Source organism: Staurois parvus, unplaced genomic scaffold (genome assembly GCF_062004578.1).
Source record: "Staurois parvus isolate SC_StPar_1 unplaced genomic scaffold, SC_StPar_1.0 ptg000017l, whole genome shotgun sequence".
NCBI classification, from domain to species: Eukaryota; Metazoa; Chordata; class Amphibia; order Anura; family Ranidae; genus Staurois; species Staurois parvus.
In genome coordinates, this window is record NW_028317813.1 from 6,873,696 (window position 1) to 6,901,638 (window position 27,943).

Here is a 27,943-nt window from a genome sequence, read left to right on the forward strand (position 1 = left end):
ATGGTCTTGGTGAAAAACCAGCTTTCGATCAGCACTTGTGTTGATGCAGGAAACGGTCAGGATTTTTTAATTTTTTTTTTAGTTCAACCTGCACCCCTTTAGTTGATCCATCAGCAGCATATCTGTAAACAAACACATCTTCGCTATATGGACTTCACTTTCTCAATCCATATGGACTATTTTTTAATCCTTATGTTGCTAGCATTAGTAAATGGATAGGAAAGTATCATTTGCATGTTCTAAACTTTTTTTTCCCTTTCTTCAGTTACTTCCTGATTTCCGTGCCTAGGCAAATGATCTCATACATTCCACGAGTCTTCAGGAGGGTTCTCAGCTCAGGCAATGCCTGAACTAAGGGCAGATGGATTTGAGGAAGTAAATGCTACATAAATCATCTGTCCTTACTCATGATGGCCACTACCAGATATGGTAGGGGGCTTTTTTCAAAATAATTTCTTAGCAAAAATAAAGCATGGAGACATGGATGGATAGGGGAATTTTCTTTGAATAATCACAATGAATTAAAGCATTTTTATTTATTACAGGTACATTGGTTTGTGGTGCTCAGATGTAGTGCAGTTCCACTTTAAAATTATAATGGCTTAGCCCATAGGTTTTTGGAAAAAAATGTATTTAGCTAAATGGCTTGTAAAAAAAAAACATGTAATGGCGGCAGGGGTAAAGAAACAACAATGCATAACAGAACCTCCTCCCCACTCTACCACAAATGTTGGTATCAAGGACAGAGGAAACACAGGGCTCTTTTTTTTTTTTTTAGAATGTCCAGTATGCTCTGAAAACATATAGTGGAAGAAATTTGAATAAATCGTGAACATAGATAAAATGTAAGAAAAAAATTCAAAGTGAACAAACTTTTTTCCTTAAGAACCAACCAACTTTATTTTCTAATTTATAAAGGTGGTTAATATTATTCAAAGGTACAGTGGCTGAAAGTGATGGCTTCCAGATATATTTCAGATGCGATAATACTCTACAGTTTTGTCACTTATGGACCTAACATAACTATGGCGTTCTATTTATTCTTCGTATGGTAATGGGGAGAAAATGTATTTGTTAAACTTGGATGATGGCAACAGAACAGGATTCAAAACTCAACTGAAAGAGGCACTTTCTGCATTCCCATTGGCTGTGGACATTGTTGGCGTTATTGCATCATCACCATCTGGATCTGTCATTTGCGTATGGGACTCTTCTGGTGACTGGACTTGACTCTGAAGAACAGGAAAAAAATGCTAGTAATTTACTATACATTGCTCTAATTCAAACAATACACTTAAAATGTAAATATTTCTTCCAACTGAAATGGCTTGGTCAAAAAAATTATTTCACAGCCAACAGACCACAGGAAGAAGTTATTTTATGCACCTGCTTGAAACCAGAAGCTACAGCAAGCAACCAGCCTTGATTTAGGGCAATGTTAATTCAGCCAGTACAGTGACATTTGTGTGGGTAATGTACACTTTATGTACACCGTGCCCTCTAATATATGGGACACAATATATACCTGTCCGATAGATCGCACCAGAGACTCTGCTGGCAGTAAAGAGTGACTTGTACTGTTCCGTTCTGCATCATCAGCCAGTAGGTCAAGTGAGGTTCTTGAAATATCCTTCAAAGCTATGTCTGCAGATGGGTCAAACAGCAGAGGAGATGGAGGACATTGCATTCCATCACCTACTACATCAAGGTCCTAGCAGAAAGAGAAAGAATCATAAGGATCTGGATCCATTATCAGAATGAGAAAATGAAGACTGCAAAACAGGACTCACATCACTAAATTCAAGGGGCAGGTTTTCTGTAGGCTGCAATTCAGCTGCACTCAAATAAAGCTCCATGGGAGCCACATCCATCTGCTCTGGAGCCGGCAACACTGGCTCAGACTGGTACATTGGAGAAGGTAACCGATAGTGTAAGGGGCAACAAGGTTCTTCGGACAGGCTAACTGGAAGTGGCTTGTTACAGGGAAATTCTTCAGAGCCTGCACACATCTTAAAAAGAACCTGATTGCTGTCCTGACAGATATCTGCTCAGAATGAGGTTAAAGAAATTAAAAGAAACATTAGAAAATGATACAGTCATGGAAATAATAAACCGTGATACTATTCAGTCCTTTAGTAAAGACATCAGATGCCTCAGAAGTAGAATCACACTGATCAGAATAAAAGATAATAGTTTGCTACGGCAAATTTCAATCAAACGCTTACTTTCTCTAATATATCTAAAAGTAATTACTTATACCTGGTAGGACAAAAGGTAATTTGCAATACACTGCCATTTCTAAAGATATTTTTGCATTATGTATTGTACTGAAAACGAAGTTCAGTTAACCGGTTTTTAAATTTCTATAGTATTGACCCTATGCTCTCCTGAAGAAGTGGACAGCAATCATCCAAGAAACGTGCAAGGCTGCCTATCCAATACTATTGAGAGTATAGTGTATGGAGCAGACTGTGTTTATTTGCTCATTTTAAGTTACCGTGATGCGAAGCAGAGCACAAAAGCCGATTTGTAGAATTAAAATATGATGCGATTTTAACCACTGCCGTTATAGCAGATATACTGCTACACAGCGACATGAGTGCACAAAATAACGTATATATACACACACACGTGATTTTGCATTTCCGGGAAGGGGGGCACGCGCCCTACCCGAAGAGCCAGTCGCGGCTGCAGATGTCAATCATTGGGTCCCGGCCGGTGATTACCAACAATCACTGACGGAGAGGAAGACTGTTTACAAACAGTCTTCCTCTCTGTCAGCTCTGGCACACTGCTCAGGATGGCTGTGCATAGTGCAGCCATCCCGATCAGTGTGCTTTCAGTGAAGCACACCCCCCCCTCGCCCCCTAGTAAAACACACCGTTTGATTGCCCCTCAACATTAACCCCCTCCTACCCAGTGTCATTAGTACAGTGTCAGTGCCGTTATTTTTAGCACTGATCACTGTATTGGTGTCACTGGGGATGTCAATGATACCAAGTTAGTTTAGCTGATCGTCGCCATTACTAGTAGGAAAAAAAAAAATCCCAGTATCTATACCGCCATTTGTAAACGCTAAAACTTTCACGTAAACCAATTAATTTACAAGTATTGGGATTTTTTTTTTAGCAGAATACATTTTAGCCTAAATTTATGACTAAATTTGATTTAAATTTTTCAACTGGATATTAATAGCAAAAAAACGAAATATTGTTTTTATTCTCAAAATTGTCGGTCTTTTTTTGCTTATAGTGCAAGAAAAACAAAATAAACCAGAACAAAAAAAACAAAAGAAAACCGCACAGGCGATCAAATACCACCAAAAGAAAGCTCAATTTGCGGGGTAAAAAAAAAAGAAAAAGCGTAAATTTAATCTGGGTGCAGCGTTGCATGGCCACACAATTGTCAGATAAAATAATGTAGCGCCGTAACACAAAAAATGGCCTGGTCAGGAAAGGGAAGGGGGAGTAAATCCTCTGGAGGGCAAGTTGTTAACGTAAATACAAGTGTACGTAGTGTCTCGAAGTCCAGCCTTTTCTTCTATTCTATCATAATCTTAGAAACAGACTATTCAGTCCTTTTGTAAACACGCATGTGACTAAGAAGTAGAACCACACTAAACAAAATAAGAAAAAGGTAGTACTTTTTTTTTTAACTAACATCTTACTTTCTATAAATTATCTAAATGTATTCAAACAAAAGCAATGCGAACAGTGCATTATTGCAACAATGCGAGTTTCAAAATAAACCACTAACAAGCAGCAAGCTGTGATGAACCCTTTCACTGCAAGAGCTGTTTATGAACTTTTTTTTAAAAAAAACATTTTGGACCTGAAGATTTCGTAAACCTCAAAACATTATATATTTTTTGAAAGCAGACACCCTAGGGAATAAAATAGGGGCCATTGCCATTACACACTCACCCCACTTTACACATAAACCTCCCCACTGCGACAAACGTCAGTGGCAGTAGGGGGTTATGAGCAGCTCTTGAAAATATGCAAGTAGATAATAGTTTCTATAGACTAGTACCATTAAAAAAAGGTTTATTCAAAGTTAGTCTATTTCTGTGGATAGAGCAGATAATGGTTAAAAGTAGTATGGCCAAACTTTTCTTGTAGGTCACAGGAGTGCACTTACTTGTACACTCCTGTGACCCAGAATCAGTCGACAGAAGCCCAGTGTTGGAAGCCACTTCCAGGCTCTGGAAGGATCCTGACTGAAGTCCATATTGGTCGACTACCTGTTTCCTCTACTGCACATTGCAGTTCCTGCCATCCAGTAGTAACGCACAATCTGGCAGGAGAACCCACAGCATGTAAAGTGGAGCAGGTAATTAATAAACCTGGGAGTGTGGAATACTTGCAGCAGCATTTCAATAAAAGGATCACTAGGAAAATGAGTATATTCACACTTTTTTTTTTAAACAAGTATGTTTTTCTATACAAGTTGATCATGTGCCGACAGTCACTTGAACCCATTTATGACAGCATTAAGCATATATGCAGGGCCTTAAAGCGGAACTAAACCTACAATTTAAATAAATTGCAAAGAAGCAGCTCTTTACTGCAGAAGAGACATGCTATGTCTCTTCTGCAATAAGACACTATTACCTGCTCACAGTCTAATGAATGTATACTGAGCAGCTCAGCATGCATTCTTGGCACCCTCGAACTGTGGTGGAATTACTTACTCCCATGTACAGTGCTCAGCATAAACAGATTTGTCAGAAAACCTTTTCTTTCCTTTCAGAATCAACATTTTCTATGGGACACAAAATACTCCACAAATGCACGCCATTGGTAGCAAAAAAGATTTGTTAATTTGCACACAAAAATATTTTTCCTAACAAATTCATTCATGACCATGTTGCAAAAATGAATACACCACAATTAAAGTCTTAGGAGCAAAGCTAAATTTTAGAAAATAAAATCCTATTTAACAAGACTTCAACTACAGGTGAGTCTAATCATTCATTAAACAGATGTCCAGCAGACAGCAGATTATAAAAGGGCATTACTTAAAGAAAACCCCTTCCCATTTCATGCGGTCAGCAAAGGCACCACATGGAAGAGAAATATCACAAGACCCGAGAAGGAAAATATTTTCTTTACACAAGAAAGGTGAGGACTACAAGATGATCAGTAAAGCTTTACTTAGTCAGAATACTGTAGCAAAAGTGATACAAAAATTTAACAAAGATGGAACTGCTACCATCTCACAGAGCCATCCAGGCCATCCGCAGAAGTTAGCACTTCGTCAGGAGCGTCTTCTGATAAGAGTTGAAGAAAATCGCCATACAAGTTCACTGCAGTTAAAGAATTAGCCAAACTGGGGTGATTGTTTCTTGTGACACAATATGGCTTACCCTGCAGTGGAATGGCATGCATAGGTGTCATCCACGAAGGAAGCCTCTCCTAAAGCCCGCTTAGAATTTGCCAGGGCCCATGCTGAAAAAATAAAAAGATTACTGGGATTTTGTACTCTGGAGTGATCAGACCAAGATAAATGTTTTTGGAACTGATTGCTTCAAAACTATATGGTGTTGCAAAAGGAGAGTACAAAGAAAAATGCATGGTGCCTATAGTGAAACTTGGTGGTGGCGGTATCCTTCTGTGGGGCTGCACGAGTGTCAGGGAGCTGGATTTCATTGATGGTATCATGAATTCACAGATGTACTGCTCTATATTGAAAGAGAAGATGCTACCATCACTCTGTGCCCTTGGTTGTCATGCACTTTTGCAACATGACAATGATCCAAAACACACATCTAAGGACACTGTTGCATTTCTGAAGAAGAACACGGTGAAAGTGATTCAGTGGCCAAGTATGTCTCCTGATCTGAACCCAATCGAACACCTATGGGGAATTCTGAAGATACAAGTTGAGAATCACTCTCCATCCAGCATCCAGGCTCTAAAAAGAGGTTGTTCTTAAAGAACGGAAAGAGATATATTGCAACATCTATCGCCAACTTGTTCATTCCATGCCTAGACTTTGTGCAGTCCTTACAAATCATGGAGGTCATACAAGATATTAGATTGAGTAGTTTTTGTTGTGGGGTGTATTCACTTTTGCATCAATCTGAGTAAAACTGAAGATTTTGTAATCTAAGTTATATTATTAACTTTACTTTCATGTAATGAGATATACAAATGTTCTATAAAACTCAGTTTTGTCAATTTTTGAAAATTGTTCTTGTGTTCATTGAGATATTGATTAAAATCTTCCTTTTCAAAAAGGGGTGTACTCATTTATGCTAAGTGCTGTACATGTGTGAGATTACATCATCCTCGCTGGCTGATGAAGAGACTGAAAACCCAGCAGCAGCTTGGGGAGATGACAGCGGCAGGCAAGGGACATAACCATCGCATCCCTGGAATTTGGCAGTGAGTTTATTTTTGCTTTAATGCTTAGCTCCCATATATACAAGTCTTGTTCTGGGGTGTGCTTCATCAGTGCCCCCCAATACTGTAACCAAGCTTTCACCAACAGTTATCTGTTGACAAATGAGAACTGTTAGGCAGGTTGATGAAGACAACTTTGGGTAACAAGTTTGAGAGCTCTGCCTACTGGCTCTGGGTCTTAAGGCCCATTTAAGGCCCCGACCGGCAAAAAGGGGGGTAATGTAGCGAAAATTTTGTTTCTTCCATCTGAATGTGCTGGGCCTGAAGTATATTAGCACAGCTAACAGACCAAAGGAAGGATTTCTATAGGCTCCTGTTTGAAACTTACAGCCACAAGCTGTCAGCCTTGATTCAGGGCCATGGTCAAAACAAGAAAAAACAAAAAAACAAAAACACACACACGTAGAATTAAGCCTGGGTCCACACTAATGTGGTGCGGGATACTGCATGTATTTCAAACAGGAATTGCACAGTATTCCTGTGCGAATTAAATGCAATGTCTATGTAGTGCGATTGCATCACATCCACACCAAAATGGTGCAGGAACCCTTTTTTTTATCCACACCACTATGTTCTCACCCATGCAATGCGTTTTCTGGCAATCACATCACGTTATGCGATCTGTTTCCTGGTGTCATTAATTTATCATTGACACCCGCACCAGATCGCATAAACGCCATGCAATTGCAATGTGGTACAGGAAACGCACAAGATTTGCAGCGTTTCCCACACTGCATTAGTCTGAATCCGGACTAAAAGGATTGTAGCTTCCCTTTAAAGGACAAAGGTGTCAAGTTTAGGAAAGATAAAATGTATAAATATAGCAAGTTTATGATCAGCAACATAAACAAGAAAAGACCTAGTGTGAGTTTCCTTAGACTGGCCATATATTCAAAACCAATGGATTCCTCCAACCACACACACACAAAACGGTGGATAGAGGAATCCCCCCAGCTGTGCCAATTGTATTCTGACAGCAAGCCTCTCAGCTGTCAGAATACTTACTAATCAGTGGCTGCACCCCAGTGATCAAGAAACATTTCCTAACATTCCCATTTGACATATGTCAATTGATAGGTTGACTTCTGTCAAGTGCGAACGACTATGGATGGACCTATCCATCTTTGGCCAGCTTTAGGGCTTGCCAACTCCACAACACATAGTTTAAATGTGCATTGTTGCAATCATGCTAACACACTATATACAGCACATTCATAAAGTATTCAGATCCCTTCACTTTTCTCAATTTTGTTATGCTGCAGCCCGATACTTCAGTTGTAGATTAATAAGAAAAATTAATTTAAACAAGTTAGTACCCCATAATGACAATGAAAACTGAATTTTAGAAAGGTCTGAGAATTTAAGAAGAAACTGAAATATCACACGTGCTTAAGTGTTCAGACCCTTTACTCAGTACTTTGTTAACCACTTCAAGTCCGGACACTTTCACCCACTTCCTGTCCAGGCTAATTTTCAGCACCATCACACTTTGAATGACAATTGCGCGGTCATGCAACACTGTACCCAAATGAATTTTTTTACTTTTTTTTTTTAGACAGATAAAACTTTATTTTGGCGGTATTTATTCACCACTGGGATTTGTATTTTTTTGCTATATAAATAAAAAAGTCCAAAAAGTTTGGAAAAAAAAAAAAAAGTTTCTTATACAATTTTGCAAATAAATAATCTTTCTTCATAAATCTTGGCCAAAGTTTATTCAGTTATCTTTTTAATGGAAAAAAATAACCCAAAATCTTATGTTTTATATATATATATAAATTTTTTTTTTTTTTTTTTTTTTTTTTTTCTTTTTCTTTACATACTGTCACCTTAGTGACACTTTACTACTTGTGGGGGTTAGGAAGATTTTTTTTTTGCTTTTACACCCATAAAGGCTGTTAAAGCAATAATTTCTCCTTCTCAATGGCTGCATTCTTGCAGTCATTGAGAAATACTGTGTGAGCTGTGATTGGTCACAGCTTGTCACATGTTACAAGGCTGTTGTGAATAGCCTTGCACCATGTGACCTCTGATCATTCACAGATTTTACACATTGTAAGCAATGATGTCAGAAGTGACATCCTTGCTTACTACTCTTCATGTGATCACTGATTGGCCAATCATTGATCACATGATCGGACCTCACACAGAGGTCCCGTACAACAATCGGTACAAAGAACGAAAATTTTGAAAATCAAAACAAATCCAATAAAAATATTTACAAATAATGATTTCAATGTTAAAATCACATCCCATTGACTTCAAGGCAAAAATGCATCTAAGCTTTTTAATTATAATATATACACACACAATTTTTTTTTCTTTTATACACTAGTAATGGCGGCAATTGTTGAAATAGCAGAACTGACAGTACGGCGGGCATTCCGATCCTAATGGACACTTTGTCGAAACAGACTGACACAGGACATCACCAGTAACTAATAGTGATTAAGGCTAATATACGACACTGGCTGAGAAGGGGTTAATATCTAGGAGTAATCAAAGGGTTAACTGTGTGCATAACAAGTGTAAAGTGTTTACGGTGTGCTGATTTTACTAAGGGATGTGCCAGTTTTTATTACCTGCTTTGCAAGGACAAAAGGAAAAAAAAAAAAAAAAAAAAAAAAAAGGGCAAATTACTGCTGTCAGTACAGAGCTCCGTTTACAATCAGAGCTCTCAGGTGTCATCCCAGGGATCTTGGGTTCCTATTGCTTGACGTCCGGAACTACATGCCGGACAGGTATTTTTTTTTCTTCCTTTAGCCCTGCTGTGGGCAAGCAGTGGGCTCACCTGTCAGGTGGAAGCATTCGGCGGCAGTGCTGCCACCAATTGCTTGCACACAGTACCAGCCTCTCTGCGTCCTCCCCGTGAGGTTTCCCGGGCTCCGCTTGCCCATCTGCGGGCCCAGCTCGCCATCGGCTAGAGGTGAGGGAGAAAAGCAGACAAGTCCGCTCTCCTCCCCTTCTTGCGCTGACCCGGAAGTGACGCTATGATGTTACTTCCGGGTACCCGTTGAGAGATTGTAATGCAATCCCTGGTAAAGAATGTAGACTTTGGCCCCTATGTGATTAAAAAAAAAAGTGTTTTTTTTTGTTTTTTTTAATTGTAAAAAATGAGTTACACAAGTACATACCACCCCCCCAATGAGAACAATAATTATAGCACCAGACCTCCTTCGTAACACTTAACTGGTGACCTATAAGGTGCTTTAAAAAAGTGTCGATCTATAGAAAATATAGGGTACTGAAGTTTATCGCCATTTCAGGACCGCGCACAAATTTAAGGTTTGACAAGCTGGATATCTATTTACTCGGTGCAACCTCATCTTTTATATTTTTCCAAAAAAATATAGTAATGTATTGCTTTTTTGTGCTCTAAAATTAATTTGCTTGCATTTTTCACTAAACTTTTGCGGTAAAATCAAGCGACATAAAAAATTGGAACTAGCACTATTTTACTCTCTAGGGTCTCTGCTTTCAGAAAATATGTTTGGGGGTTTTATTTAATCTTCAGGCCTAAAATTGTTTTTTAAACGTGTGCAAAAAACGGCTCTGGAAGCAAAAAACGTCTCTGGCAGTGAAAAGGAATAAAGTATAAGCCCTGACCCACCCTTTCCTGACAAGCAGCCAATCGTTCATCACACTGCAAGGCCTCTCCCCTCCATGCTAGCCTGTTGCTAGAGTGCGTTGCTGGAGACAGGCAGGGAGGGAAGGAGGAGATAAAACATCACAATGTTAAAAATATTACACGTTTAAGTCGCCATAAAGCCTCTTTTGTTTTTAAAAGCCCCAGACATTCCTAAAATCACCTCCTTTTTAAATACGATTTTAGCTAAAACGATTGATTTTTTTTTTGTATCTGGACAAGTAGATTGGGGTCCTGATTTAGTCCCTGGACAAGTAGTTTTTTCCAAAATTTTCACACCCCTACATCCACTCCACCGATCAACCGGAACATGCTGATTTGCTTGTGTTTAACGAATCACAACACAGTCGGGGAGGCAGGCGCACATGCCTCCTACCCAGAAGAGCTGGATCACGTATCAGATACGTAATGTAGCGCAGAGCTGCTACCCTGCAGCAGTTTATCTGCGTGGGATGGTCCACAAGTGGTTAAAGTACAATTGCTTGATAAGATATAGCTAGACAATCCAAAAGACTAATGAATTTTATTTAGTAATGCCAAATTTTGGAATACAATTTTAATGTGATTACATAGGAGTTTAAGTATATCCTTGAAGCAAAAATCAAAAAACAGAACATACTTCATGTGACAGCTATAAAATATTTTACTCAACCAAAAAGGATACGTGAAAGGCAGTGCCTAGTCATAGGTAAGCTTGGGTTGGAACAACGTACATCCTCTACAAAGGCCAGGCAACGTTGACTGGATCTGGTGGTGTGACCCTGATAAATAACACAAGCACAAATTCTACATGTCACAAAAGAAATATACAAATTGTTTGCAAAAGACATTCCTCAGCTCTCTATACTGCAGGGACTAACCATCTAGAATTGGGTTATGGGAAAAAAAACAAGAGTGCCTGAATTTAACCTAGATCAATGCAATGAGAATAAACATGCATTATACAAAGTGCCCTGCTTAGGGTCAGATGTAGGTCAAGTCCTAACCATTACTCCACTGTAATAAAAAAAGACCTACCTGCTGTGATACACCTTCTGTAGCCAACATACGCCGTTCTTTCAACTGCCGATGTAAAAGAGCTTCCACACCATATCGCTTCCTGTATCTACGTAATGCTTTTAGTTTCTTCAGGTTCTCACGTTCTTTTGGAGACAGACCTTCTGGTCCAGTAAGAAGACTACTGCCTAAGATGAGGGGAGAGACAAGATAATGACCACCATAATCAACTACAAATAAATGTAAATATGGAATAAATGAGGTGCAAGATGCATCTTGTTGGACACTGAAATGTAGAGGATTATGAATATATTAATGCCCACAGACACGATTGTTGACAGGTCAAGCAGATTATAGTCAAGTCAAGAAATAATTATACATCTACAGGCAGTCCACAACATCTGCAGATACCATTTTTCCTTCTTTAATTGAGGGCAGCACAGTGGCTAAATGGTTAGCATTTCCGCCTGGCAGTACTAGGGTCATTGGTTCGAATCCCAAACACAGCACCACCTGCCTGGAGTTTGCATGTTCTCCCCGTGTCTTCATGGGTTTCCTTTGGGTACTCTGGTTTCCTCCCACACTCCAAAGACATGCTTGTAGTTTAATTGGATCCTGTCTAAATTGGCCCTAGTATGTGTATGTATGAATGTAAGATAGGGACCTTAGATTGTAAAACCCTTGAAGGTCAGGGACTGATGTGAATGTACAATATATATGTAAAGCGCTGTGTAAATTGATGGCGCTATACAAGTACCTGTAATAAATAAAATAAATACATTTTCTAAGCGGATTGCTAACCTTCCACATAAGGTTAGGGCCAGAGCTGCCCGCTTAGTGCACATTTAATTTGAAGCATTTGCCTTTTTATCCCCCAAATCAATGTGAAGAGCAAAAAGGTCAAAATTTTAAAAACACTTCTTCTACACTCACCAGCCTCTTTTATTAGATACACCTGTTCAATTGCTTGGTAACACAAATTGCAAAAAAGGGAAAAACCGCAGCGCAGCTGTCAAAGTAGAAGCTCATCTGTGGTAAGCAAAAAAGAAGGGAAAACACAGCAGTGCTTTCTGAATGTAGCATGAAGGAAAGAGGCAGTTTATTCACACACAAAGCAACTCACAAAAAGTAGCTGTAAAAACCGCATATCACATGTAGCAATCTTCTGAAGATGACCCTGTCTGGACTGCTGAAAGTGGTGTCTCCCCAGACCTACGGGATGGTTACGCTGGTAGTAACCAAGGTTTCGGACAAGTTAGGGGATCCCCACACGGACGTCACCAGAACTGAAAGTCAAGAAGCGGCTAGAAGGCGGGTGCGCATTCGGAGCATGCATGCTTCTTTCTTAGGCTGTGATGCGGCCATGATTCTTGTGGGCTGTTTATATACCATGTTTATAAAGGCGGACTACAGCACCCAGCATAATCTAAAACCTTGCTACATTATAATGGACTATAAGCATATACAGTATATACATAGTATAAAAACAAAATGTATAAATATCTTATATAGAAAGGATGAATTATAAAGGAAGGAGTGATAGGAATAAAAATCAGGAACAATAATAATAATTATAACAATAACAAACTAGTGGTCCAGACAGGATCATCTTCAGAAGATGGCTACATGCGGTTTTTACAGCTACTTTTGTGAGTTTCTTTATGTGTGAATAAATTGCCCCTTTCCTTCATACTACACTCAGAAAGCACTGTTTTTTCCCCACTTTTTTTGCTTACCGCAGAGGAGCTTCTACTCGGACAGCTGGCTGCTACATTACTCTGAGCCAATGTGGGACATAGTCAGACGGACACATTATCTATAAGGACTATGGACTAAAGTTTATTATATGCTTGCTTTTGAGTCATTTAGTTTTAGTTGTTTTCTCCCCGAGTCTTGACTCCCTGAGCGCTACCTTTTCTCACCAAATAACTTGGGTGAACTGGATGGACTTGTCTTTTTTCAGCCGGACTATGTAACACAAATTGCTAATCAGCTAACCACATGGCAGCAACTAAATGCATTTAAACATCTAGACGTGGTGAACATGAATTGATGAAGTTCAAACCGAGCATTAGATCGGGGAAGAAAGGGGATTCAAGGGATTTTGAACGTGGCATGGTTGTTTGTGCCAGACAGACTGGTCTGAATAATTCAAAAACTGCTGATCTACTGGGATTTTCACACACAACCATCTCTAGGGTTTACAAAGAACGGTCCTAAAAAGAGAAAATAACCAGGGAGCACCAGTAGTGTGAATGAAAATACCTTGTTGAGGTCAGGAGGAAAATTAGCAGATTGGTTGGAAATGATAGAAAAGCAAAAATAACTCAAATAACCACTCGTTACAACTAAGGAATGCAGAATACCATTTCTGAATGCACAACACATCGAACCTTGAAGATGGGGTACATCAGCAAAAAACAAACACCAGGTAGCAAGCTGCACCTAATAAAGTGACAAGTGTATTTATCTAGTAAAAGTATGGGCATGGCTAGGTACCAGAAGACATGCTTAAAATTAAGACCTTGAAATTGGAATGCAGTTTCATTCATGTGTTCTAAAAGAAAATCTAGACTAAATGCAGCCTTCCACTGCTTTAATATACAGCATATAATTAATGTGGCAAATTGAACGCCTATATTTTTTTCAGTACAGCTGTGTTTAAGATAGTAACGTATACTTGCCAAAACTTTCATGTTCAGCTTTAACACTGTGCAAGTAATTCCTTTTCTTTTCCTTTAGTAAGTGTTGTAGTCGCTTGAACTGGTCAATATAGAGAGACTGCAAACGGATGAGCTTTTCACGCATTATGAGAGTGACTTCCTCTGCTGTGTACACTCCAGCATGCCTAAATCAAGTGATTAAAAAAACATTAATACTCCACTAATACTTATTTAGAAGTAATTCTCTACTGAGCCAGGTACAGGTAAAATTTCAATCTTCATAGAAAGCATTTTTTTATATATGCATTTCAATGCAGCCTAGAAACAACCAATATAAAATGTACGCCTACATTAAAACGGACTTCAAAAAAAGGGGGATTATAATAGGTGGTTTCACCATCTGCCAAGCTCCCCCCACCACTTGGCCTATAAGGGTGTAGAGCTACTTGGCCGCTGTATCACGCCATAACCTGAACCCTGGATACATTTTGTTGGGGCTGTGATATCCCATTCACCTTAATCTCTTTCCTCCGGTATGTATTAAGGTATGCTGTGCAGCTTGAGAGTATAAACTCCAGTATTCTATAGAAAAATGGTAGTTGCAACAATCTCCAAGGCCAATACCCCTATTATATCAGACTCATAGCATTTATCTAGCACCAACAGTTTACACAGCACTTTACAATATAAAAGGATAACAACAGAGATAGGCACAAATCTGATGAAGGCACTATAAACATGGACAAAATGCAAGAAAACATCAATGTATAAATAACAATGCATATAACACCATGTAAACCTGGACCCAATTAGAGTATAAAAGAGGTGTAGGGTATCCTGACAAACAGCCAATAGCATGTCTTGAACCAGCAGGATGGGCAGAATCCTGTTCACTTATAGCTGCCTTTCACTGGATGGAAGCTTAGTCCAGAGAGGTACAAGTAAGAGATGCAATAAACAGTTTCCAGTTCACACTTAGAGGTGCCTTTCCCTTCTTTTCTCTTACAATATAAAAAGGAGACTGTGCAGTTACAATACAGTTCAACACAAGAGGATTAGGAGGCCCCTGCTCGTTACAGCTTACAAATCTAATCATCATAAAATATCCAATATAGCAAGACAAAACATGAAGGAGAATCCTGTGTTCACCATAGTCGTTTGCTCATATGTGTGAACAATGTATCCACTATTGGTTAAGTGCTTATGACTGCAGAAGTGTACCCAGTGCCTGCAGTGTGTAATCAGTTAAGTGTTCCAATCTGCCTTCACTCTTATCCCTGAAATTAATCCTCTAAGACAGCGGTGGGCAACTGTGGCCCTCCAGCTGTTGTAGAACTACAAGTCCCATGAGGCATTGCAAAACTGAGTTACAAGCATGTCTCCCAAAGGCAGAGGCATGATGGGACTTGTAGTTCACCAACAGCTGGAGGGCCACAGTTGCCCACCCCTGCTCTAAGATAATCTCATCATAGCTCAATTGCCTAGATGAAGCTGTAGTGACAAGCTGGATAGAGAATAAGTGGGTCTGATGTGAAGCTGGAACACACTCGTGGTAAGCAAAATATCAGCTCAGTATGAGAACCCACCTGTACACTACTGTAAAAAGCTTCCCAGCTGTGTGAATCAACATGTTTCAGAAAGGTAGCGTGCTCTCTCTCTATCCATCTCTGGAGAATGGTTCAATAATGAGTGTCTGAAGCCAACAGTGAAGTATGGTGGAGGTTCCTTGCAAGCTTGGGGCTGCATTTCGGCAAATGGAGTTGGAGATTTGGTCAGGATCATTGGTGTCCTCAATATTGAGAAATACAGGCAGATACTTTTCCCATTATGCCGTACCATCAGGGAGGTGTGTGACTGGGGCCGTTGTCATGCTGCAGAATAAATTTGGGGCCAAACATAGTCAGTCAGTCAATGTCATTAAAAACTATCTTCAGAGTAAAGAACACCAAGGAGTCCTGGAAGTGATGGTTTGGCTTCCACAGAGCCCTGATCTTAACATCAGGTCCGTCTGGGATTACATGAAGAGAGTCTACATCCAAAAGATGGTCTTTGGTTAGCTCTCCACCTACCTGCCAATCTACCCTCCTTCAAAAATGCTGTGCAAGTGTACCTAGATTTGATGCGGATTGAAGACAAAGGGTGGTCACCCAAAATACTGATTTGGATTTCTCTTCTGCTCATTTTGGTTTTCATTTTGTTAATTGATAAAAAATAAACATCTATTTCTGAGAGTATTCCTAAAAGGAGACCTATAGCAAAAGATCTTTTACCTCCTGTAGGTCACAGTAGTGCAGTTAATTCTGCACTCCTGTGACCTGTTATCAGCCGACAGCAGGCTAAAGTCCGCTATTAGCTGATGTCACGGAGCCAGTCCCTTCAGAATACCATTTCCTGTCTGGCGTAATCGGATGCACAGAAAAGGAAGGAAATAACATGTTTTTGGTTGGAAAAACTATCCTGCTGCCTAACACAAGGGAGTCCAGTGTAAGGGTAGGCCTGACATTGCTGCCAGCCTAGCTGTCACCTGACACCAATGGTCAAGAACCAGGGGACAGCTCCTGTGGATACACGGTTTACATCTGAAATTATTACCAAAAGTGGATATATCGTTTACACTTATGAACATAACACTCTTTACAAGGCACTCTACATCTTAAGGCAATGACAAACGGCACAATGTGTTACAAATCACTCAGTGGCTAAACACAATCGTGAATGAGCACACAGTTGCTAGATCTTGAGGGACAGCAACATCTAGTCATTCTGTGAGTAAAATGGGGTGTAGAAATGTGTTGCCAAGAACAATTTTTGTTTGTCAAAATATACGGATAACTACACAGGCTTGGTAAAGAATATTCACGTAACATAACAAATGTTAAGCAAATTGAAAACCATAACATTAGTAATGAACAATTAAAGAAGCTATGCTTACTTCAGTGGGTCCTCCTGATCACTGTCCAGGCTGTCAGCTTCACTGTCAAGGTCTCCCATCCATGTCTGATCCACAGTGACCGTGTCATGATCGCTATCACTGCAGCTGTCCTCGTCTACTTTATGATAATAAAGTTATACCCAATATAAGACTTCAATTGCAACTACAATCAATAAACCAACACAATAGATAAAAGCTGTACTACTTGTAAAACACAGTAAAAGGCAGTTGCCATTACGATGGTAGCAATATTGGATGTACCATCTAGTCCTTTACAAAAAAAAAAGTGTGCAACCTTTTCAGTCAATGCACCCTTTAGAAATTAGCACAATCCTAAGGCACACCAGTCTCAGAGCTCATTCACACAAGGAGGTGTAAATGTGTTTTTTTGCGTGTTCTCACTTGTTGCGTATTTTTAAAAAGCTGCTCTATGCTCAAGAAACATACAAAAATAGGTGCTGGCATGATTTTTAAATTGTTCCTCATCAAAATGCATAGACTGCGGTACCATGCTTTTTTCGTTGACTCAAATGTACATGCAATTGGTGGATGTGTAGGGGGTGCCACCCATCATGCTTCTGCTAAATTCAGCACATTTTAGTGTGGTGCGGGAAACCGCTTGATTTCATACACATTCTCCAACTGTGAAAAAGCCTTAAAATGTAGTTTTGTAAAACAGAGCTAAACAGTCTGTACGTTGTAAATCCCCCCTCATCCCCATGGGGGGAATTTGTGCAGAGTTAGATTACTGCTCCCACCCATGAGCAGTCTGGAAAGGAGATAATCAAGCGATTTACAGTCAGATCTTGAAAATGATACTCTGTTAAGGTCTATGTACAGAGAGGAGGGAGAGAGCACACCCCCTCCTGGATCTCTCCTACTCTACGCTGTTATCTGTACTCTTGCTAGCAAAACTTAAAAGCTGTGCAAGCCGCCCAACCTGACCTTTGAACTGATGAGGTCATCAGCTGGCAGGATGCAGGTGTGCGGGTTGCATAGCTTTCAGTTTTGGCAAGGTGTTAACAGAGTAACCATTTCATGATCTGACTGTAAAGGACTATATGTCATTTTACTGAGGCACCCTGTTTTAAAAAGCTCAAAAAGAAAAATCTTCATAGTAAAGAACAAGACAAAATGCACTTCCCCAAGGCAGCAGCCTATTTGTAGGGCTGCAACATTCCAACATTTGATGGCATTACACATGAGAGCTTTAGAATTTTATTAAACATACAATAGTTAATGTGTAGCTTCATACACTACTTTAACAGATTTAACGGCCAAGTTCAACTTCCTGTAAAAAAAGGGAAAAAAAAAATAAAAAAATTGCAGGAATAATGTGCATTACTTACTTTTTTTCCCCCCCCCCAGAGAAGCATGCGGAGCATTGCACTCACAGGGGACAGGAACTGGAGCAGAATTATTACTTCACCCTAAATATGGGTGTACCGTGTAACCTGCTCCAAAAGATGAACTTAGCCTTTAAAATCCATTTCTAATGTGCATCCTTCAAGGAAGATGCGGACTTCATTTTCCAGCAGGACTTGGCAGCTGCCCAAACTGCCAAAAGCACCAAAACCTGGTTCAATGACCATGGGATTACTGTGCTTGATTGGCCAGCAAACTCGCCTAACCTGAACCCCATAGAGAATCTATGGGGCATTGCCAAGAGAAAGATGAGCGACATGAGACCGAACAATGCAGAAGAGCTGAAGGCCGCTATTGAAGCATCCTGGTCTTCCATAACACCTCAGCAGTGCCACAGGCTGATAGCTTCCATGCCAGGCCGCATTGAGGCAGTAATTGCTGCAAAAGGGGCCCAAACCAAGTACTGAGTACATATGCATGCTTATATTTTTCAGAGGTCCGATATTGTTCTATGTACGATCCTTGTTTTATTGATTGCATGTAATATTCTAATTTTCTGAGATTGTGGATTTGGGGTTTTCATGAGCTGTAAGCCATAATCATCACAATTATGACAAATTACGGCTTGAACTATTCTTGCTTTGCATGTAATGAGTCTCATATATTAGTTTCACCTTTTAAGTTGCATAACTGAAATAAATGAACTTTTGCACAATATTCAAATTTTTTGAGTTTCACCTGTATATCAGCAATAATAGACAAAGTATGATTGTAACCTATCCCATGAAAATTACTACCATATCATCAACCCTGAATTACTGTTACAGTACATTGTAGCCTATACCCCTTTCTGAAAAAGGTTACAAGAGTTGGTAACATACCAAGTATCCGGCTTGACTCGCTTCGGCTGCTTTCCTGGTTTTGGGTGCCCAGGTCACCACGTGAATATGAACTCAACTGGTACAACAAAGATTCACTGGTTGGCCCTGTGTTTGACTTTTTCATTTGAGCCTGAAGAGCCAGTGCATTTCTTCTTGCATGTTCAGCACAGAATGAAACTCTGCAAAAGTCAGTAATAACAATTGATAACATTGTACTATAAATATATTTTGCAGCAGATTTCAACATTTTAATATTTTAGCATAATGTTCAATGTCCATTAACGCATATATGTAAAGACATGTAGCAATTGTTCAGAAATTGCTTCCCCATTAATTCTCCAATCTATTATTTTCTACAGTTGCAAAATACGCCAAGTTTCACTTCATTAAAAGAGAATTATAGCAAAAGCTTTTTTGACTGTACTTGAATGGATCACAGGAGTACAGTAAGTTCTGCACTCCTTTGACCAGTCTGCAGCTGACAGTAGGCTGGTGTCACAGAGCTGGTCCAGGCTCGAGAAGTCTTGACCGGCAGCTGGCTCAGCAAGCCACCGAGAGCCTGAGCCAGCCACTCCTGCCCCCTCCACAGCCCAATGAGCACTGGAGGGGCAAAGCAGATAGCCAGTGATCGACAGTCAGCACTCCCTGCTCAGAGTGGAGATCTGAGCAATCGCAGCGTATAATCATTCAGTTCTCTGTGCAGCAGGGGACAGATGCAGCATTGTACTTATGCTGCATCCACCTAGGAGAGTGAGTTTTTTTTGTTTCTTTTTTCTAAAGCTCATACTTCTCTATTAAAGAGATTGTAAATTATTTTTTAAAATTATAATGTTCTTACCTGATCTGTGCAATGGCTTTGTACAGAGCAGCCCCGATCCTTCTCTTCTGGGGTCCCGTCAGCCCTCCTGCCTTCCAAGTACCCCCCAAAGCCACACTATATGTGTATTAGCTGATGACCAATTTAGTTTTGAATGGTAATTTAGCCAAATATCCTCCAGATTCGTCTAATCCTTCTAATAAATGCATTCTTTGGCTGCTCATGATTTTGTAGACCTCTGGAGAGAACTTTACCTTCTAGCCAAGGACTTTACTCATTAATTGCATCTACACAATTTGAATTCTTGCACTGACCTCGTATTCATGCACAGAAAACATCTTTAGATCCTCAACTTGCTATCCTAATCTTTAACCCAGAAGATGTTCTCCCAGCAGATTTTATACTAAAATGTGAACAAATGCCTTTTTTATTTTACCGTGGCAGAAAATTACTGACGTGATACTTTATTTTCACTAACATATAATTTTGTGGACAAGCTTTCGAGGTATGTCACCTTCAAGGTCCAGGCAGTACTACTACTGTGAAATTAATTTTACAGAGTTGTTTTTTGTCGCAACGCAACTCCGCAACGGAGGGATTCTAATTAATTCAACACTTGAAGAGGGAATAATTGACCTATAAACAGAGGGGTTGCCCTTTGGAGAGTCTGGAGCTTTGGGACATTGCGCATGCTGACTTGTACTGCCTGCTATTGAGATACAGGTCTTAAGAGTTATGTGCATGCTTGCGTATCGGTTGGGCTTCATTTGTGCTTACTGTGATAATCTGGTATTCACGATGACTATGTTCCAGCACTTAGGTTTCTTTTTTTCCCCCTAATTTTTGTATTTATAAGAAGCTGACGGACACAATAGCCCCACACCTGGTGACCTTATACAATTCTTTAACCACTTCAATACCAGCCATTTTTACCCCCTTCCTACCCAGGCCAAATTTCAGTGCTGTCACACTTTGAATGACAATTCGGCAGTCATGCAACACTGTACCCATATGAAATTTTTATAATTTTTTTCACACAATGCTTTTTTGGTGGTATTTAACCAAGTGTGGACACTTTTACCACCTTCCTGTCCAGGCCAAATTTTCAGCGATATCACACTTTGAATGACAATTGCACAGTCATGCAACACTGTACCCATATGAATTTTTTAGAATTTTTTTGAGACATTAAACTTTATTTTGGTGGTATTTATTCACCTCTGGGATTTAAATTTTTTTGCTTTATAAATGAAAAAGTCCAAACATTTTGGAAAAAAAAAGTGTTTTTCTTATAAAATTTTGCAAATAAATCTATATCTTTCTTCATAAAATGGGGCCAAAATGTATTCAGCTATCTTTTTAGTAAAATAAATAACCCCAAATTAGTTTCTAACCAGAAATTATAATTTTCCAAAAAAAATTTGACAGTTTTGTTTATATTTATTTTTTTTTACATACTGTCACCCTAGCAGTACAGGGTCACCATAGTGACACTGTACTACTTGGGGGGGTGATGATTTTTTTTTTTTTTTTTTTTTTTTTTACACTGATTGCTTTTATACCCATAAAGGCTGTAAAAGCAATCATTTCTCCTTCTCTCTGGCTGCATTCTTGCAGCCATTGAGAACTACTGTGTGAGCTGTGATTGGTCACAGCTTGTCACATGGTACAAGGCTGTTATGAATAGCCTTATACCATGTGACCTCTGTGATCATTTACAGATTTCACAAGTAGTAAGCAATGATGTCAGAAGTGACATCTTGTTTACTACTCCTCATGCGATCACTGATCGGCCAATCAGTGATTACATGATCGGGACCTCTCAACGATCGGTGTTCCACTGTGTCCGGAGGACACAGTGGGCACTGGATCGCGGTGCTGCGTGCTCCCAGGGAGCGCGCACAAGCAGGGGGCAGGGAGGCTTTTTTTAAACGGCCACCCGCCCCTGCACTGCTCCCGTCCAGCCGTTTATATACGTGGGCCGAACGGGAAGTGGTTAAACGACTCATTCCGTTTACAACAGAAATGAAAGGCAAAACATTTGTATATACATATAAAAAAATATTATAAATACCTTTTAGTTCTCATACTCTCTGTTCTCAGCTACATAAGGAGTTCAGAGAGCTAGAGAAGGAGAAACAGCAGTACACTGGTTTTCCCAGTGAATGGCTGTGCAGCAAGTGTGTCAGAGCCTGGGATCGAACCTGGTCCTTCTTCAGTGGGAGGCAATGTCTCTTCTCACTGAGCTATCTGGAATGCTGGACAGCTCCCTTGACAATTCTTGGATAATCCTGCCTTGTGCCTTGATTGCTCTTGAACCTTGAATTCCTTGCTCCTCCCATGAACTTCCTTATAAATGCCATGTCTCTGCACTTCCTCCTTGCCAGATTATTGTGCCTTACCAGCCAATATCCCGCTTACTGTTCCTGCTGCTGTCTTCATCTACGTTACCGACCTTTGGCTTGCTACTGACTATGATTCTGCCTCATCCTATCTACTACCATTGGTGACCGACCCTTGGCTTGTGACTGACTCCGCTTCCGTTTGATCCATGAACTGTTTGATCCGCTTTTGGTTTCCAGCCTACTCATTCCCTGGTGGGGTGATCCTGAGATCTGCGACCTGGCATTCACACGCAGCCAAATCCATTTCCGCCATTAGGAGCTCTGGGGAAGACCGGTGGATGCTTAGACCCCGCACCTCAGGTGAGCCTGCATCATTCCCAGGGTGGGCCGCTGGTGTACCAATCCTGCTGGTTTCAGGTAAGCCTTACAACTGCTGTAGCAACTGGTCTCTGAACCTGACCTTATATCGTGACAAAGTGACATCTTGCTTACTACTATTCATGTGATCACTGATTGGCCAATCAGTGATCACATGATCAGGACCTCAGACAGAAGTCCCGTACAGCGATCGGTGTTCCGTTGTGTCCTCCCATTGAGCACGCACAGACAGGGAAGCGGGGAGGAACGTTTATAGACTGCCACCTGCTCCTGCACTGCTCTCGTCCGGCAGTTTATATACATGGGCCGGACGGGAAGTAGTTAATCACCACTCACTTTTTTATTTTTTGCTTAAACAAAAAACTTTTGAAAAAACAAAAAACAAAACAAAAAACGCATTTTTCTTTGTTTCTGTTAAAAAATTTTGCAAATAACATTTCCTCAAATTTAAGTCGAAATGTATTCTGCTACATTTCTTTGGTGAAAATACCACAAATTAGTGTATATTATTTAGTCTGTAGGAACGTTATCGAGTCCACAAACCAAGGTATCTGACAATCAATCCTAATGTACTGCGGCCAATTTCATTTTTTGAGGCCTGAAAACACCAGGATAGTACAAATACCCCCCAAATCACCCATTTTTGGAAAATGCACAGTTCAAGGTTTTTAGTAAGGGTGAGTTTTTTGGCAGTAGTAATTGTTACAATTTAACAACAGGTAACAACATAATTGTATACAATGGATGGCATGACAGAAAGCCATCCATTGTATATAATTGACGTGATCTGCTGCGGTCACAGCGGTCATATGACACTGGTAACGGGTCAGTGTAGTGATATGTAATCGGATGTGTCTTGTGGACACAGCCGGTGACAGGCTGCGCGGCTCGTTTTGACAGGACGTCATATGACACCCAGTCACAACGAGGAACGTCTCGCCCCAGCCATCAATCTGCTCTAGGCCGGGCGGGAAGGTGTTAAGCAAGGAGGCTTATTTTCTTCTTTATTGCTGACAGCTAAGGTTGTAATGAAAGGTTGCAGAAATATTGTTACAGGGTGGCAGTTGTGCGCAAATCACGTGTATATATACAGGATTCTGCATTTCCAGGCAGTGGGTACGTGAGCACCTGTCAGCTCTTGCACACTGCTTTGCAAGACTAACACAGCACACTTCGTAAAACGGCACACAGTTAACCCCTTCTTGCCCAGTGCTATTAGTACAGAGTCAGTGCTTTTTATTAGCACTGATCACTGCATTGGTGTCACTGGGGATGCCAGTGACACCAAGTCAGTTCCCCCCAGTGTCAGAATGTCTGCCGCAGTACGGCTATAAGTCGCCGATCGCCACCATTACTAGTAAAAATCCCAGTATATATACCGCCATTTGTAAATGCTATAACTTTCACGTAAACCAATTAACACGTATTGGGATTTTATGTAGCAAAATACAATTTGGCCTAAATTTATGATGAAATTTGATTTTTTACTGGACATGTTTGAGAAAAATTTTTTTTTGATTTTTTGCTATTAAACTTGTAGGTCTTTTTTTTTTTTCTTTTAAAGCACAAAAAAAAAACAAAAAAAAAAGCCACAGGCAATCAAGTACCACCGAAAGAAAGCTCTATTCGTGGGGGAAAAAAAAAAAGAAAAAAAAAAAGTTTGCCCTGGAGCTCCACTCACACCTGCACATTCCCAGAAAATGTCTGTAGCGCTTTCAGTGCCATTTACTGTTAACGACACCACAAATACAGAAAGCAGACATGCATTTTGCTACATGCAAAGACACGCAAGTGTGGTAAAATGCATGCAAAAAGAAGAAAAACAAAAAAAGTGGAAACAGGAATGTGACAAAAGCACCATGAGCTACTTTACTGTGTTTGTTTAACACAGGGCGGACAGAAGAAGCCTAGAGATTGAGAAAATGCTTTCCTCTGCCTGCAGCAGACTGACAAGCCAGTGGCCTGGTGCTCAAGGATTTTCTTAAATTTTATCTAAAATCATGAACGCAAAACATAATATTTTGCAGGTTTCCAATATTTTGATCTAGTGGCTACATTCATTTTCCAGGCATTTTTTCCTTTTATTTTTACCCAGTGATGTGGCCAGTACCCAGCTTACTGCACCATGCCACTGGCCAGGTCATATCTGTTTTCCCCCTCCAGTTAGCATGTTCCAAGTAGAAGACTGAGAACCCTGTGCAATGCAGCAAATGTGCAATTAACTCAGAGTGTTGACCCTCCTCCTGGTCGTAGTGTTGTTACCAGTAGGATTGCAGGAAAGTAAAGCAACAGAATTTCAGCACTTTCATTAAATATGTTTTAGATAAACTAGCACATGTCCACTAAATTGTGTCTCATGGCTGGACACATTTTGTGTGGGTCAAACCACAATTACCACAAGTAAATAGCTGCAGCCACCGTCACCCTACCAATGTCTTGTATGATCTATTCACACACTCCTATCACTCCAAAGTCCATAGATTCTTACCCCTAGTGTGAATTTAGCCTGAGGGCTATTTCACATATGGAGGTGACCGGTGGTTTTCTGCACTGGAAAAATGCTAGTCATGCTAGAATGTACAAAAAACTCTTGTTTTCTATGTGTCCTATTCACGTGGCAATGCATGCTGGAGGTGCAGTGCAGCCAACTGTGATAAAATGCAAACATGCAGAATTTTATTGCAGCACATTGGACAGGCATGCACAGCAGAGAGATACAAAACAGAATGCCTCCCTAGTAAAACACAACACACAGTTAACCCTTTGATCGCCCAAACGTTAACCACTTCCTGCCGAGTGTCAGTAGTAGTGTCAGTGTATTAGTGTCACTGGGGATGTCAGTGGCAGTTAGACAGTTCCCACCCAGTGTCAGAATGCCTGCTGCAGTTGCTGATCGCCGCCATTACAAATATAAATTATTATTTTTTTAAATTACAGTATAAACACTGCCATTTGTAGACGGTATAACTTTCACGTAACCCAAATAATTTACGCATATAGGGATTTTTTACAATTTTTTTTAGAATGCAGAATACTTTTGCGCCTAAATTTATGATGAAATGTGATTTTTAATTGGACATGTTTAATAAAAAGTCAAAAATTGTTTTATTTCTCTCAAAATGGTCAGTCTTTTTTTGTTTATAGTGCAAAAAGTAAAAACGCAGAGATGATCAAATACCACCAAAATAAAGCTATTTTTAGGAAAACAAGGATATACATTTCATTTATGTCCAGCGTTGCATGAATGCGCAATTGTCAAAGTAATGCAGCGCCGTATTGCAAAAAAATTGGTTGGTTGGGGGGGGCAAATGGTTAATGTGCATCACACCACCCCGTACCACTGGCTCCCAGCAGGATTAGTGTGTGGCAGCTGTCCTTGATCAGTATTTTCACCTCTACCAGGTAAGTGCCTGAGGGCTGGTTCACATCAGATGCAGTCAAATGAGTTTTTTTCTGCATCAAAAATGCATGCACAGTGTATTCTAATAGCCCTAGTTCACACCAGTGTAGTCAGTTCCAGTGCAGAAAAAAAAAGTACGACACGCTGCATGTTTTTCTGCACAGAAATGCACTGGAACACAGCAAAACACATTAAAAACGTACTGGAAAGGAGTGTGGGGTGTATTGTAAACCAAAACCGGAAAGCATTTGGAGTGTATTTTTGTAGTGTGAACTGGCCCTGGCCCATTTCTAAACGTTCAGATGAATAAAAAAAAAAACAAAAAACAACCAGAAAAAAGACTTACCCATCCTTTTTGTCAGGTTTAGGAGCGGCCACAGTGCAGCGTCTCCCGTTCTTATTAGAGACATAGCTGCACTGTTTGTAGGGAGCGTTCCTGTCTTCCAGGATGTGTTTGATGCAGAACTCATAGCCATCGATACGCGGCTGGGAGCATGGGCGGTGTGTGTAGGCACAGGAAAGAGCTTCATAGGTCCTGGACACCGGCGTCAGACGCCCTCTACTCGGCAGAACGTGAATCCGAATTCTGTTCATCTATAAAGCTGACATCAAAACACAAATTACATTTACAGAAAAAAAAGTCACATGTACACAATAATAGAGCCAGCCTCCAACAAACTGTGTTCAGGAGAGGAGCTTTGGAGCAGAAAAAAGTTTAGAAGCAGTTAGCGCTTGAGTATTCATTCCAATAGCAAAAAAAAAAAGTTCTGAATATCCTCCATAAACGCTCAACACACCTAAATGAGTGTGCAATACACGACTTAGGGTGCGTTTTTTTCAGCTGCCAGGCATAAGGTTCCCTGCACATTAGAGTTTTTTAAGCTCCTAGAAGCTAAATAATGCTGTTATCCTGTGTCCATGTGCACTACTTTAGGCTATTAGTGGATTTGTAGCTTCAGCGTCTAGGAGCAGAATAAAAGCTAAACGCTACTAACAGCTTTTTTCCTACATATACTCTCCAGCTCCCTTGTCTCCCATGCTCATCTCCAGGACTTCTATAGCACTTCCCCCATCCTCTGGAACTCTCTACCCCAATTTATCAGACTATCGCCTACTCTGCTCACTTTTAGGCGATCTCTGAAAACCTCTCTTCAGGGAAGCCTATCCTGCCCTCAGGTAATAATGGAATCTTCTACTCCTCCAACCAGTCCATCCCCCACAGCTATTTCCTCCTGTACCACTAGCCCCTCCCTCTTAGATTGTAAACTCCAAGGAGCAGGGCCCTCCTATCCCTCTTGTATTGAACTGTATTGTCTCCTGTTATACTGTAAAGCGCTGAGCAAACGTGGCGCTATATAAATCCTGTATAATAATAATATACTGTAAAATGCTATTACATGTGGTTTTGCAGTTTTATGAGCTTAAAAAACTGCCAGTGTGCATGGAGGCTAAATGGCGCTCAGGAGACATGTGAATGGCCAGCATGCATGAGGCCTCACTGTTCTTAGAAGACACGTAGCTGCGGTCCCTCTCCCAGCCCAGAACAAAGGCTGTACATACGTTCATACTGCTCATGCTGGCCCATCTCTAGAATGCTCTCCTCACACACAGACCAGTCAGCCTATTATTAAGTCCGGCTCGCTGTGGCGCATTTCCTCATATGCATGCTTACTTCTTTAATGACATCTCAACTAAAGCCAGGGAGCGGTATAAAAAGGTCCCTCCTATTACACCTTTCCCAGTATCGCCCTACAACTAGGAGTGACTCAGCACTCAGGAACCTCAGGCCGCCATTTTACCTACCCGGCCGCTCTTCTCACACTAAGACTGAGCTCTGTAGGTTCACAGTCATCTCCCGCCCGGGCACGCCCCCGGCAACCATGATTGGCTCTTGCGACCTCTGTACGGAAAGAGGAAGTCTCATGCTTTGTTGTTCCATGGAAGGGGATAACTAGATATCGCGAGACACAACCCTACAATCACAAGGCCAGCAAGCTCGCTTCTGATTGAGATTTCCAAGGGGGTCTGGCTGCAGACCGGAGCTCCATTTTCGGCAGGAAACATGTGACCTCCACTCCATTTTTTTTAAAATGAACTTTAATGTAACAACCAA

At 40.5% G+C, this 27,943-nt stretch overlaps 1 protein-coding gene and 2 non-coding genes across 5 annotated transcripts; all 3 read right to left on the reverse strand.

Moving 5' to 3' along the window:
• Positions 1-864: 864 nt before the first annotated feature.
• KANSL2 (KAT8 regulatory NSL complex subunit 2) lies at positions 865-27,735 on the reverse strand. Of its 3 annotated transcripts, none has more exons than XM_089679319.1 (10): positions 27,634-27,735; positions 26,177-26,432; positions 18,891-19,069; positions 16,645-16,759; positions 13,730-13,897; positions 11,071-11,233; positions 10,718-10,814; positions 1,791-2,044; positions 1,526-1,711; positions 865-1,232 (listed from the first exon to the last, which is right to left on the reverse strand). In XM_089679319.1, the coding sequence occupies exons 2-10, from the start codon at positions 26,422-26,424 to the stop codon at positions 1,113-1,115; spliced, it is 1,530 nt and encodes a 509-aa protein (XP_089535445.1). In that variant the 5' UTR covers positions 26,425-26,432; positions 27,634-27,735; the 3' UTR covers positions 865-1,112. The 3 variants fall into 3 exon arrangements, with proteins under 3 accessions (XP_089535445.1, XP_089535431.1, XP_089535437.1); XM_089679305.1 differs by having other exon boundaries at positions 16,645-16,762; positions 27,634-27,732; XM_089679311.1 differs by lacking the exon at positions 27,634-27,735 and adding an exon at positions 27,391-27,414 and having other exon boundaries at positions 16,645-16,762.
• Positions 1,304-1,437, reverse strand: LOC149473271 (small nucleolar RNA SNORA2/SNORA34 family). The gene has a single exon (XR_016313385.1). It is a non-coding gene; the product is annotated as a small nucleolar RNA SNORA2/SNORA34 family (small nucleolar RNA).
• On the reverse strand, positions 6,639-6,768 carry LOC149473272 (small nucleolar RNA SNORA2/SNORA34 family). Its single transcript, XR_016313386.1, has one exon. It is a non-coding gene; the product is annotated as a small nucleolar RNA SNORA2/SNORA34 family (small nucleolar RNA).
• Positions 27,736-27,943: the final 208 nt, after the last annotated feature.

Bases quoted from the DNA above. Each gene is read 5' to 3' on its own strand.
- KANSL2 (XM_089679305.1), bottom strand. From the start codon at position 26,424: ATGAACAGAATTCGGATTCACGTTCTGCCGAGTAGAGGGCGTCTGACG. The intron at 16,763-18,890 runs GTATGTTACCAA...ATTATCATAAAG, and splicing joins CGAGTCAAGCCGGATACTTG to TAGACGAGGACAGCTGCAGT. The intron at 13,898-16,644 runs GTAAGCATAGCT...CACTTGATTTAG, and splicing joins GATCAGGAGGACCCACTGAA to GCATGCTGGAGTGTACACAG.